Consider the following 14,390-nt stretch of genomic DNA (forward strand, 5'->3'; position numbering starts at 1 on the left):
GATAAATTCAGAAAGAGGCCTGCTGTCTTCAATTTGATGAGCTAAAAACAAAAGAAAAAATAAATTTGTCAAATTTAGATATATTTTTTGTGGGTGTGGAAAAAATTGACCACAGTTAGCATATACCCCTAATTTCGAGAACAATGGCTGCAGTTAAACTTGACCTGTCAAGAAGCAGCAAGAGCAACTCTTTGAAATTAATATTGGTGCCTATAAATGCCCTTCCAAAATAACAAATTACAGATATCAATGTGAAAAAAAAAACTGTCCTTCATTATAAACTATGCAGTTCATCACACAGTTTATTCTGCTCCATCATACTTCTGCTGACAGAAAGCTCGTGTAATGGTTGCATTGCATTCCGAGTGGTACTTCACTTTATATAATAGCCTTAATCAGAGGTTGGTAAAGTTACTCATTAAACAAGTTTTTAGTATGTTTTTAGTATATTTGTCACAAGTTGTTGTAATGTTTCTGACATCAACAGGCTTGCCACAACGTTTGACTCTTGTCCTAAAACCACATTGTAAGAGGGTGTTTTACTTAACTCATCAAGATGCTCTAAAAAATGAAAAGAATATTAAATAACGCAGTATGACAGTGAGTGCAACTCCGCAGAGGGTGCCGTCAGCTCATGAGTAGATGGTAATCACTTCACGGCCTCCACCACGAACCATGAGCACACGCTCGAGACCTTCTGTGAGCACCTCCAGAAACTCCATGTCTAATGACAGAATTGGTCAAGGACCAGAACACCGCATACACTTAAAAAAAAGTGTAAATTGATCAGATCTTACCAAGAAAACTGCAGAAAATCAATATTGTTTTTTTTAGAAATGAAAAAAAAAATACCAATAAGGTTCATACTGGCCTTTACACCTCCAGCATGTGACGATCTATTATATAGGATATTTAGAATTGACAACCCTGTTTAGCAAAGGACGAATATGTCTGTGAGAAAAACTGATGAATAGCAATTACTACACAAAAGTTCAGTGAAGTGCTTACTTTTTCAGCTAATGCAACTGTAACACAACACAGAAGGTTCTGCTGATAACTTGTTGATAACTGTTGATAACTGATAAGACAGAAAGCTAGAAATATTGAGGCTATTTTTTATTAAGTTACCATAACAATGTGAACTGGCACACCCTGAATTTGACACACGGGTGTTTTCTCTCTTCTCATCTACCTATATTTTGGCAATGCCATCTATACATAAGCCTACAAGAAGTTGAGCCAAGCAAAAGGTATTGCTTAACTGTGGTAGCACCTACTGTAATGAATACCAGCACATTGGTAATAAATGGCTTGATGTGTCTTTGGAAGCATATAAAGTACAAGAGGTTTTTTTTTTGTTTGATCATGCATTTACTAAGAACCATGTATACCTGTACTTGCACAGGACCAGAAAAACATCCTGTAGTCAAGTTAAAATTTCAGATGTAAATAATAAACAAGTAATAAAACCCATTTTCCTTCAAAATCATATAGTATATATGTTTTCTATTTTTTGGTGAATTATTTTTTTGTTTGGCAGACACTTTGAAACCACAACGGAATAGCTCAAATTCCTGTGAATGTTTTGTAAAATTATTCTGAATTACTAGCAACACTCATATGGTACCTTAGTTGTTCCCAGATGAATTCCTCTTACTTATTTTACTTTATATGTTCCTGGTTTATATGTCATATATTCTTGGTTCCTATTCTATTCACTCTCCGCAGGTTCCAGGATCGAATCCGGGCTGCGGCAGCTGCATTTCCGATGTAGGCGGAAATGTTGTAGGCCCATGTGCTCAGATTTGGGTCCACGTTAAAGGACTCCAGGTGGTCGAAATTTCCGGAGCCCCCCACTACGGCGTATCTCATAATTATATGGTGGTTTTGGGACATTACACCCCACATATCAATAAATCAATTTTATTCACTCTACAGAACCTGTTTCTGTGACTACATATGGTTCTGATAACTTCCTAGGGTTCCTTTATACTTGAACTGTTTGTTAGAAATTAGCATAGTGTATGTACTAAGACAGAAAAAGAAAGTAGCTTAAATTTCACAAAGGATACAGTTCTCCTCTCCTCTCTGGATCCTCGGTGGTCCAGGTAGGTTGATGATTACTAACTTGGAGTCATGCGATTTGTTTACAATCACTTCGTTCAGTTTCACTGCAGTATGCATACGGCGTACATTGGCTTCATCCCTGCAAGAGTAATCTGTGTCAAGACACTAAAGCATCGGAGTGCTGCCAGGTGACCACTTAACGCCACACAAACAGCAATGCCAAAAGCCTAGAAAGTCACTAAGGTTAGCTATCGTGCACTAAATCTTCAGTATGAAAAGTACAAAAGGTGACGGTTAGCTTCATAACTGACAAAGCTAGATATTTTGTAGATGTATAAGCCATCGAAGTTACCTTAAATAAGATAAATTCACTTGAAAGTGCAAATATGCCAGTTGTTTTGTTTAGATATTTTAAACAAAGACAACTCGCATTGAAAAGCAGATTTGAATATTCCCACAAGCCTAATTATTACTATGTGTAGAGCAGACATTCTGCTTGATATAGTACCTGAATAAAAGCGGGCACTGGTCTTCAATGACTCACATGGCATGAAAATGCATTCTGAGGGCAGTGACGACTGTAATGCAAGCAGATGTATAGACTGCTTTACCTTAGTGAAACATGCAACGTTTCTCATGAAACCTCATAGCTATCATAGCATTTCACACCTAATTTTGTGTTATACTTGTGACTTGTTTTTAGTTATGCATGAGTGTAAATATAATACAAGAAAAATATTTTTACACAAGGTTTGACTCATTTGCCATCTACACATTGCATGCCTTCTAAAGTATGCACATTGCTAACTGAACTGTTTTGATATGCTCTTGAAAATTTCAGAAACATGGGATTCGGTGTATGGACTGCATAAAATTGACTTACGGCTTTAACTTCAGAAGGCTGTCAAACTCTGGCTTCTTTTGGCCATCGGATGCGGCAGCAGCAGCTGGTGCAGCAGAAGGACCCTTGCTCGCTACTCCATTAGCAGATGCAATGCTCGCATCTCCAGAGCCATCCTGAGCTTTCTTCTCGGGGCTTTCAGTTTTTGCTTTCCCATCGTCCTCAGCAGGAGAGATAGGTGAGCTCTCTTTTGGCGGTGAAGAAACCTGCTTTGTAGGCGAACCTGAGGCTGACTTTGTTGGTGATGAATGACGGGACGAGTGGCGTGATGAACGATTGTCGTCATCAGCTACTACATCCATCAATTCAGAGTCACCGGCTTGCTGAGGTGGTTTGTCACTGAAGCGCACCTGTGCAAATAATTGCAAAATAAGTCGCAAGTTTAAGTGCACTCAAGCATCATTGACAGCGTGCCAGCTAAAGCAGTTGACAATCATACACTAGTGTGGTATTATTAAGGTATTGTCTACTGCATAGGCGTATGAACGAGGGGGGGGATCAAGAGGAAGGGATCGCTCCTTTTAGTCTCCTAAAAAGTCTGCCACGCACATCAACATGGGGGCTGCGACGAGCCGTCGAGCCTCCTGAAGGAAAACTATGCGTACGCTCATGGTCAACTGACACATCCACTATGAGCTGCAATGTCCACACTGCAGATGTGGCACACTCTAGGTCAAGCTGATGGTGTCAACATACAACATTCGTACGAATAAAAATGTAGCAAGCTTTGCAGTTTGAGCAATGCACCTCAAAACCTATCCACTCTCGTTCATTCAAACTCGAACGAACCTCTGAATTTTGTTTGAATTATCAAAAATTTTAAATACGATGTTAGTTGCAGCTGCTTTGGGAAAAAAACAATACATAAATGCCATGTAGTGGATGAAGTCTCCTTAAAGCATTTTGTTCGACAGGTGTCACGACGAAAACGAGTTCATTCAGCGATGTGTAGGCACATTTGGGAGACCATCGAACTACGTCGAGAAAGGCTGGGATAGTGCAGCCATCGCCGCTAAAAACACACGGGAACTTTCAAACAGCTCTAAAAACAGACAACTATGTCCATCTAGCGAAAAACATAACATGCCTTTCCAGAGGCATCGATCAAGCAAACAGCAAACACTAGATAATGTGCTGTCATCTGTGAGGCATTTTGGGACTCTTTATGGCCTCCAAAATGGCAAGCGCGCAACGTGTATATTGGAGGCCACGCGACTCTTGCTTTAGATCAGAAACCTGTATGTACCATTCGCGTGCATGTGTTTGTGTGTCTGTGTGCATGTAACAAAACATATCAATAAGTATGCACTTAGTAGTTGAAGGGCACACTAGAGGTTGGATTTTGCTATCGCGTTCAACTCTTAAAGGGACACTAAAGTGAAATAAGAATTTCTGTCAGAGTGAAAGCTCAATGTATGACAACATCTAGAACGACAATATTATCAACAACAGTGCTTTACTTACCAAGAAATCAAGGTAAATGTACAAGAACACAAGTGCCGCAGTAGGACATTTTCAAAATGATCCCGATGACATCAGACCGACCACCTACAATTAATCACCAGTAATCGATCTAACTGCACTAAATAAAGAACCTTCTGTGCATCAAGGGACACAATAAAATGCTGCTTGTTCATTTCTGTTTGATTCATGAAAAAAAGAACCGCTGGGCGTTACTATGGGGAATGCCCCGAGTGGTTCGAATATTCAATTTTCACGTGGTTACACAGGACAGCTGGTGTCATCTAGCAGGGCTCAGTCGAAACAAGAAACGTCTGTGATCTCGAAGCCACTGGCAGGAAATTGATCAATGGTCGTTGTTGCTGGTGTGGCTCCCGCTGCTTTCGGTCTGCTGCTACTAGCGCAGTATAGCCGGGCAATGTTCTGGATGGCAACAGTGATGCGAGTCTGTTCGCTTCTTGAGGCGGGTAATTTGAAGAGCGCTAACACGATACGGACCACTAAAACGTGATTTTATTTCAAAATAGTCCCTTCCTTATCCTAAATGTAACACTGCGAGGTTTCTGTAACGCTATTTCAACAATCAACTTCGACTTATTAGTTGCCTTTAGTGTCCCTTTGAAGGCGAAGCTTAAGGGTCCCCCAATATTTATCAGATTTAAAAATGTTTTAGTTATCTTAAAACTCTAATTGCATGCAATGAACCGAAAACAGAGGAGTAAGATCCACAAGTTTATTGGCCATTTACTGCTGATCAAACCTTTTAAAGAAATCATGAATTGCCAACTGCTTCTTAGCTATAGGTATGTGCCTTCAGTGCAAAGCTATCCATACCAGTTGAGAAGCATCACGGTTTACCATGTGTGTGCCTGTTTCATTGTGGGTACTTATTTTTCATTTTAAGACTGTTAGGATTATATAAAAATGCAAAATTTTAAATAGTAGTGGAAAAGCAGCAGATATTTTCTGGTATGGAACTGCAAAAAAGTATGAATTAACTGAATGATGTAGTTTGAATGAAGGGGCCTTTTAAATACATTGAAAGAATAGAGGGCCAACCAAAAAATTCAATTTTGTTTGAATCAACTGAAAGTATAAACTATCAGAGTTTCAATTATCATGAGTCTACTGTACTTTTAATTGTCAGCTTTCTTCAGGTGTGGTAGTATCTGCAATACTCAAGCATAAGCGTTTCATGTGAAGTCTTTACCTTTGAACTGGTGTGGTTTTGGAGAGGATTATGGTGATGATCCACAATTGTTTGAATCTGTTCGACAAAAAAAAAAAAAACGTAAAACACCTTTCATTACCTGGCACCATGTGCAAGTATCAGTCAAAAGACAGATTACCATGCTCAAGGTTTCTCTCCTGCTAAGCCTCATATGCTTCAGCATCTCTGTGCGTTGCTCCATCATTAGTGTTCTTTCATAGGTGTATGCTGAGATGTCACTGTCATTCTGCAAATAAAACAAAAGTGAACACTCCAAGTAAAACAGACAACAGAGTTGTAGTTGCTCAAGAACATTAGAAACCGAAATACGGTGATGCTGATAATTTAGTCAAGTGCTAATGAGGGACATACTGTTGATTTAAATCAGGCCACTATAGTTTTGTGCAGATTCTAGCATGTGTTAGATAAGTTTTCAGAGAAATAAGCGAAGTGAATAGCACGACAGAAATGATTTACTGAAGTACCATTTCCACAACTTCCACATCTGCATCTATTCTGAGATGATAGAGGAACATGGCCAGGTCTTTCTTCATTTGAATACTGTTGTCTTCAAGCTCTGTAATAGCATTGTGCCAATGGTCAAGGCAACAAGGGTGCTAAAAGAAAGAAACAAATATTCACAGGCAATCTATGCCCTCACAGATGTGGCAACATATATATTAACCAACCAAAATGTTGCCATAAATTGCACAGTCATTCCGTTATATCCCCCTGTAGGCCTCAGTTTCATTGTTAACACTTGCAACGTGCTAGAATTTGACACAAAAAAACACAGTGAGGCACAGGTAGGACACACACGAGTGGGATGTGTGTGTCCTACCTGTGCCTCAATGTTTTTTCCGTGTCCAATACTAGCACGTTGCAAGTGTTAACCATGTACAACCAGCTAGCCCCTACGCTTGGCCCTTAGTCTGATCATTTGGAATTTTTTTGCCACATATTTATTTTCAGTGTGCTCATTCAAATGCTTTTCTTTGCTGTAGTTTGTAGAGAACAGCTTGAGTACTCAGAGCCTTCAGTACTGAAATGTGCTGTGCACAGATGAAGTATTATAATGTCTGAACTTGGTAATTCACCCTAATGACCAAAAGAAAAAAGTCAGTTTGTGTCTTAATGTGGATTGCCACGGTAGACTATTTTCATAAGTAAAAAAAAGGGGCCTGTGTATCGTATTTTCTCGTGTACAAGACACACTTTTTCTCAGGTATTTTCGCTAGTGGGTCTCATACATCGATGTGTTTTATAAACACAACAATTCATGCAATACTGTGTGACCACTATGTCGATACTTTACTTCTGAGTGTGAGAGCATTGTTGAAAGATATGTAATATTGTTATAACAATAATATAGGAGTGGCATTAGATGTTAGCTACTTGCTGTTCAAGCACTGCAGCGACCATGGATATCACAGTAGCAGTTAAAGCCACCATCATCATGCAAACTATTATACTGTTCGAATTGTTTGTTCTTAAAAAAATAATTAGACCCGCAGAACTGAGGCGATAAATAAAGAAGGGTAACATGACATTTCTTTCTAACGTTGCCGTGCCTGCAATAGTCCAGTTACACAAATGAAAGTGCCACTTTGTTACCACCTTCAACAATTGCCGCATGAGGTCAGTGAGGCATAGTTCCAGTCCTGCAGTAATCGTAGCTTGAGGCTTCTTGCCGCCATTTACATTTTGCAAGCATGTGTAGGTGTCAAACCTGTGGTGCAATCGTTGTTTATGGGTACTCCCCAAGCCTCATAATGCCGTAGAGACAATGCAAACGATGTGCTCCAAGGTGCTTTCACTGCCGCGTAAAAGCGTTATTTAGAGGCTGAGAATGGCAACTCCACGATGCTGCCAAACGAGGAAGAATTTTTGACAGTGTATCAGATGATGTGGCTTCAAATGCAGAGGAATAAATATTGGTTTTCTATGCCTCAGGACAGCGTTATTTACAACTTTTATAATGCTACTTAGAGACATTCAATGCCATGCATGACTACGCATTCAAAATGAATTTACTCTGTGTGCATCCTTGCATTTCATCATGCAATGGCATCAAAAATAGGTGCACATTATTCAAAGGTATGTCTCATATAGAATTTTTTCCCAGCAAAAGTCGTAATAAGTAGAGGGTGTCTTTTACACAAAGGTGCGACTTAAACATGCTGGAAAATACGGTAATCTAACAACAGAAAACTTGGACCATTCCCCCGAAAGGAACCCTGATGAGATGCGAAGCTACAGCGTTGTGCACGGGAGGTGGCATCACGGGTTGAATGGCGCTAACGCAGGTGCTGCAGTGAGCGCTAGAAGTTTCGTTTGAAGTAATGGCTGGGGTATGTTTTGTAGGTGACACGTACAGACATGTTTCTACGCGTATGTTAGGCTCGCGGCAGGTTCATTGCATGTCACCCAACGAGTCCACGGTGTAGGAAACGGCAGTCACGGAAGGTTTTGCGGGCGAACGGATGAGGTGGCAGTTGCGGGCGCCGCAGCGAGTGTGCGGCAGGCAAGGGAGATAGTGATGTCAGCGCGCACTGCGAAAAGAGCGTGACGTCAATGCGCAGCAGCAGCGTAACCTACTGGGCACGGCGCCAACACCTGTGGGGCGTGGCATTACACAGGCTAGTCAAAGAGCTGCTTCACATCTAAAAAAAAAAGCTTACCGAATTTATTTCACTATTACTTATTTTGACAGTGTCAACCATAAGTATTCTGTCTAGAACAAATGATCTACAATACTGTCCTTGTAGATTAACAGTTCACTCCAACCAATTGTGAAACAGCTACATACTAAATAGACAATGCATTACTCTTTAAATTAATTGAGAACAAATCATTTGAACTGAAGTCTGTTAAAACTTCATTCTGACAGAATGCTGTCTGATGGAAAGGCTTAGTGCAAATGGACATGACTCTCTGAATCGTTTCACGCAACAATGCAAATGACAGAACCAAGCCAACAGTAAAGGATACGGGCAACAGTGAAAATCCTCAGCTTGCAGTTCTTCCAAACCTTGTGCTGCTTCAGAAGGAATGGCAGGAGCATGAGCAGGCCACCATCATCTTCAACAAAACTAAGGAACAATTCACAGCCAGGGAAAACTTTTTTCATGCACATGCATATGTTGCTATTGACTTCTGTTATTCTGTTAAATCAATCTTGATAACACTAACAAAAGTGCTCGAATTAAGTCAGGGGAAAAAGAACAAAAAGGTAGTGTGTGTGTGTGTGTGCGTGTGGACATCCATATGTTGCTATTGTTGCATATGTTGCAATATGCACATGCATATGTTGCTATTGACTTCTGTTATTTTGTTAAATCAATCTTGATAACGCTAACAAAAGTGCTCGAATTAAGTCAGGGGAAAAAGAACAAAAAGGTAGTGTGTGTGTGTGTGTGTGTGTGTGTGTGTGTGTGTGCGTGCGTGTGTGTGTGTGTGTGTGTGTGTTTGTGTGTGTGTGTGTGTTTGTGTGTGTGTGTGTGTAGGGGGGGGCTGAAACACAGTGCTGTTTGATTCAGCAATAATTGCCCATAGTTTAAAACTCTAAATTTGAATCCACAACCAACTTTTATGGGTGCAGCGTAGAAAACAAACACAAAAGTGATGTTGGAGCTCTTGTAAAAATATGACAGCTTCAAGCAGAAATCTAACTCACACCTAGTTAATGCATTCTTGAATGTAACAACACAAGAAAGAAAAAGAGACCGCAAAACTGGACCTTTAGAAAATGACAACTCTCCAAAGCCTTATTGAGATGACAATGGCAATGACACAAGCTACACTGGGTCCATGGGTAGGATGTTGTGAACATCTGATATATCATTTTGTGCCACGACCCTGTACCATTCCACAAACAAATAAACATTTTTGCCGCAAACGACTCAGCAGGGCTCATGTGCAAGGTGCCTGTTTGGCAGAGTGGGGCAAAAATTTTTATTCATTTACTGAATAGCTGCAAGATCTTGGCCTTCGTTTCACATTGAAATGCACCATGCAAAAAAATTTCGATTAATTTTTTTGGGAAGGAAAATGTGTGCATTAACATTGTTAAATATTGCAGTATACAAGGGTGAGCTACTGATTTTGCAGTGCAAGTCAAAAACATGCATTTTCAAGGGCTTTTGCCAGTTACTAGCACATGCACCATAACCTAAGAAACATCAGGACAAATGATGTCACTGTCCTACTCATCAGCATGAAGTTCACTGTTATGGTCTCTAGCTGTTAGTGCTCACTGTTATATGTACGCTGAGCAACCAAGTTGAAATTAGTCAGTGAAGAACGATTTAATAATAAAAGCAATGATTGTTTGTACCCATATCAATGTATGGGCATGGGCTCAAATGTTCCCTAGGGGTTCAATCAACAGAAAAATTGCAAATGCATGTCTCCTCTACTACACTGTCAATATGTTTAAACATAATAGACTAAAGGTTAGTAATGAGGAAAAAAAAAACTGAACAAATATAAAAATATACAGAAGTCAGGGGGCCTCCATGGCAGCGGCGCACACGAAGGATACGGACAATCCACCACACATCAATGGTTCCATGAAGCTTCTCAGTATTGTCTGGAAATTGACTGATGTTCTTTGGCACAAGGAGGGCATTCTTGCTTGCCGAAACATTTCGCACAGTTTCTGTCATAGACAAAAACGTAATGGCAATCAAGAAACTTGTTCTGCATTTCTGAAGCAAACACACCTCCTGAACACAGCTTTGAAGTCATCATTATTTTTTTTTTACAAAAAGCAAGTGAAGAGAAGATGTATCACTTTGCAGATATAACTCTGTAAATAAGATTCGTGCTTTGTTTCTGAAAGAACTGCATAAAAAAATGTGTGGAATTAGCTCACCAATAAAAACCTTCCATGAGCGCTCATCAGGAGACTGTCTCCATCCATACGGCCAGCCAAGGATAACAGTGTTGTGTTTCAGTCCCCCAAGGCCAGCAGTTTGGATGCTGTAACAATGAAAGTAAGATTATGCAGGTAGCAACAGTGCAGTCTTTGCCAAAAAAAAATATTACATGCAAATCACTGGAAGATGCATGCTGTAAATTATGCAGTAAATTTATGAAATGCCTCTGTAAGTGACATGTGTGTGACATCTTTTGTAAAGCTTTTTAAGTAGCTTGTTCTAAACTTTTATGAATCTTTAAGTTGACTCTTTTGGGTCATGGATCTAGAACAGATTATTTCTTAAGAGATTTATTTTGTCTCCACTTAATACAATGTAGAGTAGACTCTCATTAAACGCTGAAGGGACCAGGAAAATGTGTTCCGTTTAACAGGAGTTCCGTCTCGTGAGAGCTGAACATGACTAAAAAATTCAGGTAAGAAACCAATCATGCTAGAGGAAGTTGTTTTGTTTAAACAGCAATTCACTTAAGAGATTTCCATTTACTGAGATTCTATTGTATTGGTTTCGGTTACTTTATTCAGGAGAAACAGTCCTAGCTTGTGCCCATAGATTTCAGTTGCCCAAGATTTATGCTATTTTGATTATAAAACTGGTGCCTGCTGAATAACTTGAAGTCGAACGACCAGCATGTGTCTGTCCCCAATGGTGACATCAGTAATATGGCCTCAGTCATTATGCACCATTTGATAAAGCACTTTTTGTGACACTAGGAGACAGGTAATGTATTGAAGCTACTGTTGTCTCCTACCAAAAACGCTAATTTTTTTATATGTATTTGGCAGCTTTATAAATAAATGTCAGTTCACAGTCAATTATTGCCACTTAGGGCCCCGTTCTAAAACACGTGAAGCTCAGGACTGCAAAAAAAAAAAAAACACACACACACACAGAACTGCATTCCCAGAGTCAACAACAGCACCCTATGGGAATCACTGTGAATGTCTTCAAAAAATGGCAGCAGAAAACGCTTTTGTCTGTAATGGCTCTCGCAATACACCATTTTAAAGTTTCAACTATGAAAGATAACTGAAAATATAGATTATTTTATAAGCTAAACTAAAAAAACAGTCATTTTACATTTTGTCAGTGTTCCAGAGGATTGAATTTCATGCAAGATAGTCGAAGCGCGAGGAACCTCACTTGTTTTTGTAGTGGACTAGTATGAGCAATGATATCAAGCAAAGCAAAAAGTACAAATAGTAACACTTTACGGTCCATAGAGAACAACAAAAGGCTGTCTGAGACCCAAGATTGATGACAGAATGTGTTAATAAATCTCCATGATAATCAACTCTTGAGGTGTAATCATACTTATGATTATGAGAACCTGCCTTACACAAGCAATTCGCAACACCCCCTGCAGTTAGCTCAATCCAGGCATCCTTAATTCCACAGTGTTGAGCAGAGAGATACTATAAATTGGGTGTCAGAATTTGCTTAATAAAGAGTAGAGACAAGTTCATGTGTAATGGAGCTAAGAAACCCCATTCGATTGCCATTACGGCGGAAAGTGCAATTTTTTATATGTATGCTTGCTTTCTCTGGTGTGCTTCTTTTCTCAGGCAATCTTGTTAGTATATTAATAGGACCCTGAAACAATTTTGATGATTTTGCAAAAACGAACTAAGTGGGTAAAGCAAGTCATAAGGATAATTTATAAACCAATTTATGCTTTAAGTGTTGCGTGGTTAATTTGTTAGAAAGCTTCAAACATGGTAGTACTACAAATTGCAGCGGCTCAATTGAATGAGTTTTCAATTTCCTGCTTCTATTTTACACAGAATTGTTCTGTTATAGCACTGACAAGCGATCTGATTGGATATGTCCATTTTATGTTATTGAACCTCTGGTAGACAGTGATCATTGTCAGCCTATTTTACAACATGCTCTATGCTCACGTTAGCTGTGTCACAGTGTTTAGATTAAAGTTTCTTTTCTCGAACATCATAAATAGCCCTAGCTGCACTGTGTGCTCCTATTGAATACCGACTTGTAAAGCTGTGACATCATGGAAGACATGCAAGGCAACTGAGGAGCATAGTTGCTTCAGCTTGTCGGTGCAGTGAGCATCAGGCTCTTGCTATATGATCACCATCAGGATCTGCGCCTGTGGCTGTGACAATGAAGACATAATCACATTGCTCAAGTTTACCTACCAATGGTCATTCTCAAATCGTTTATGTTTGTCCATAATGTTGGCGTTTAGAGTGCCAATACAAAGATGAAATGGTAAAGGCTAGTAGAGTGGGGGCACCAGGCACAGTAGATCTCTATCACTGTGGGATGCGCTTCGCCAGTAATGACAGTGCACTTGGAGAGTTAAGGAGAAAAGGCAGTGTCGAGAAGGAGGGTCACATACGATTGTCCGTAGCTGCCTTGATACTAAGTGCATTTTTTCATTTATGGTACGAATGATTTGATGATGCTGTAGACTAAACACCGATAATACTTCAAGAAAACCGTTTCAGGGTCCCTTTAAGATGGGTGACTAATATTATCCTTTATTAAAAGCAAAGTTGTCACCCACCTGAAAGTAGCATGCAAGTACAGAGATTATCTTTTTTTGTTCAAGAGCTAGATAGTAACATGCAATAATGAAACGGGCATAACACACAGATGGCAGATAGCATCGATGGTGTTTCCTCCAGCAACAACATCTGCAAAGCCCTTGACTCTCTCTTCTTCAAGTACTTTTTTCAGGCTCTGCAAGAAAACCCCCCCAAAACAACATACACAATCACTACAGTGGATTCGCTTCCAGCAGAATATCTCTTAAGTGAAAATGCCACTTAGAATAACATTATATATCTAGTTGTTTGACTTTGTAATCATAAAATGCAAGAAAAAAGAAAGAAAGAGAATTAGGGGTTACTTAAACAGTGCCTCTGTTTTCAATAGTCAGAGTAAACTGATTTACAGCAACACTGACAAACAATACGCTGAACAGAATATTTTAGCTGCAAAATGATACACATTGGTGGGATTGTCGAAGACTGCAGAATTTGAATCCCTTTTGCCATCCTTAGTTTTCGAATTTCTCAGCTCTTAAACATGATGTTGAAGTGCAAAAACTAGAAAGTCAAGACTGACAGACTGTACAAAAAGAATGTCAATGCAACTGCACAGTTATTTATTAGGCACACAGCTTGCTACCTCTATATTGTGTACACATTCTCAACACTAGGTGTAAGCACAGAGGGCCCGACAAGTCGTCTGGTTCATGACAACCATAGAAACTTCATATCCTCATCCTGATGTGAAAATGAAATTATGGACAGGGGTACACTTAAAGTGTTGGCTTTAGCATGACCCTCCCTCTCCCCCTATGAGTTTGATTATCTGTAATTTTTTAGCGCCTACAGTTTGACAAAAACTTACTGAACAACACAAACAACATACAATAGACTCCCTTTAAGACAAACTCGAAAGGACCACGATCATTTGTTCGTCTTGCCAGGAGTTTGTCTTATCAGAAGTGCCCCCCAAAACCAAATGCTAACATGCCAAATATGCCAAAATATCTTGCTTGAAAACTCTGAATAAAGTATATTTGCAATGGAGAGCAAAGGAACAAGAAAAAGCATTTATTTGGCTCAGCTTGATAAAAACTATGCTTCCGAGTAGAGCATGTAGACTAATGCAATGAGTACTTAATTTCACGAGTTCATAATAAATATTGTAACGTAACAATATACTCATGAATACACTGCTACATACCACATTTTAGCAATGAAACTGTAGCACGACCCTATTTTGATGTTGTTCGAGGTATAGCGCATCCAGGACGGGATAGAGAAGAAGACACAGA

The 14,390-nt window shown here is 39.5% G+C and overlaps 1 protein-coding gene across 1 annotated transcript in view; it reads right to left on the reverse strand.

Annotated features, from left to right (window-relative positions):
* Nucleotides 1-254: 254 nt before the first annotated feature.
* The window catches only part of kcc (solute carrier family 12 member kcc), a 162,716-nt gene continuing 148,580 nt past the window's right edge, over nucleotides 255-14,390 (reverse strand). Inside the window, exons 18-27 of the mRNA XM_037428516.2 lie at nucleotides 13,197-13,285; nucleotides 10,516-10,622; nucleotides 10,183-10,299; nucleotides 8,631-8,720; nucleotides 6,125-6,216; nucleotides 5,779-5,886; nucleotides 5,640-5,696; nucleotides 2,951-3,318; nucleotides 2,073-2,206; nucleotides 255-724 (exon numbers count right to left, since the gene is read on the reverse strand). Coding sequence (XP_037284413.2) covers nucleotides 633-724; nucleotides 2,073-2,206; nucleotides 2,951-3,318; nucleotides 5,640-5,696; nucleotides 5,779-5,886; nucleotides 6,125-6,216; nucleotides 8,631-8,720; nucleotides 10,183-10,299; nucleotides 10,516-10,622; nucleotides 13,197-13,285 — 1,254 coding nt within the window. The 3' untranslated portion in view covers nucleotides 255-632. The remainder of the gene's footprint in view (nucleotides 725-2,072; nucleotides 2,207-2,950; nucleotides 3,319-5,639; nucleotides 5,697-5,778; nucleotides 5,887-6,124; nucleotides 6,217-8,630; nucleotides 8,721-10,182; nucleotides 10,300-10,515; nucleotides 10,623-13,196; nucleotides 13,286-14,390) is intronic.

The sequence above is a fragment of the Rhipicephalus microplus genome, chromosome X (assembly GCF_043290135.1).
Source record: "Rhipicephalus microplus isolate Deutch F79 chromosome X, USDA_Rmic, whole genome shotgun sequence".
NCBI classification, from domain to species: domain Eukaryota; kingdom Metazoa; phylum Arthropoda; class Arachnida; order Ixodida; family Ixodidae; genus Rhipicephalus; species Rhipicephalus microplus.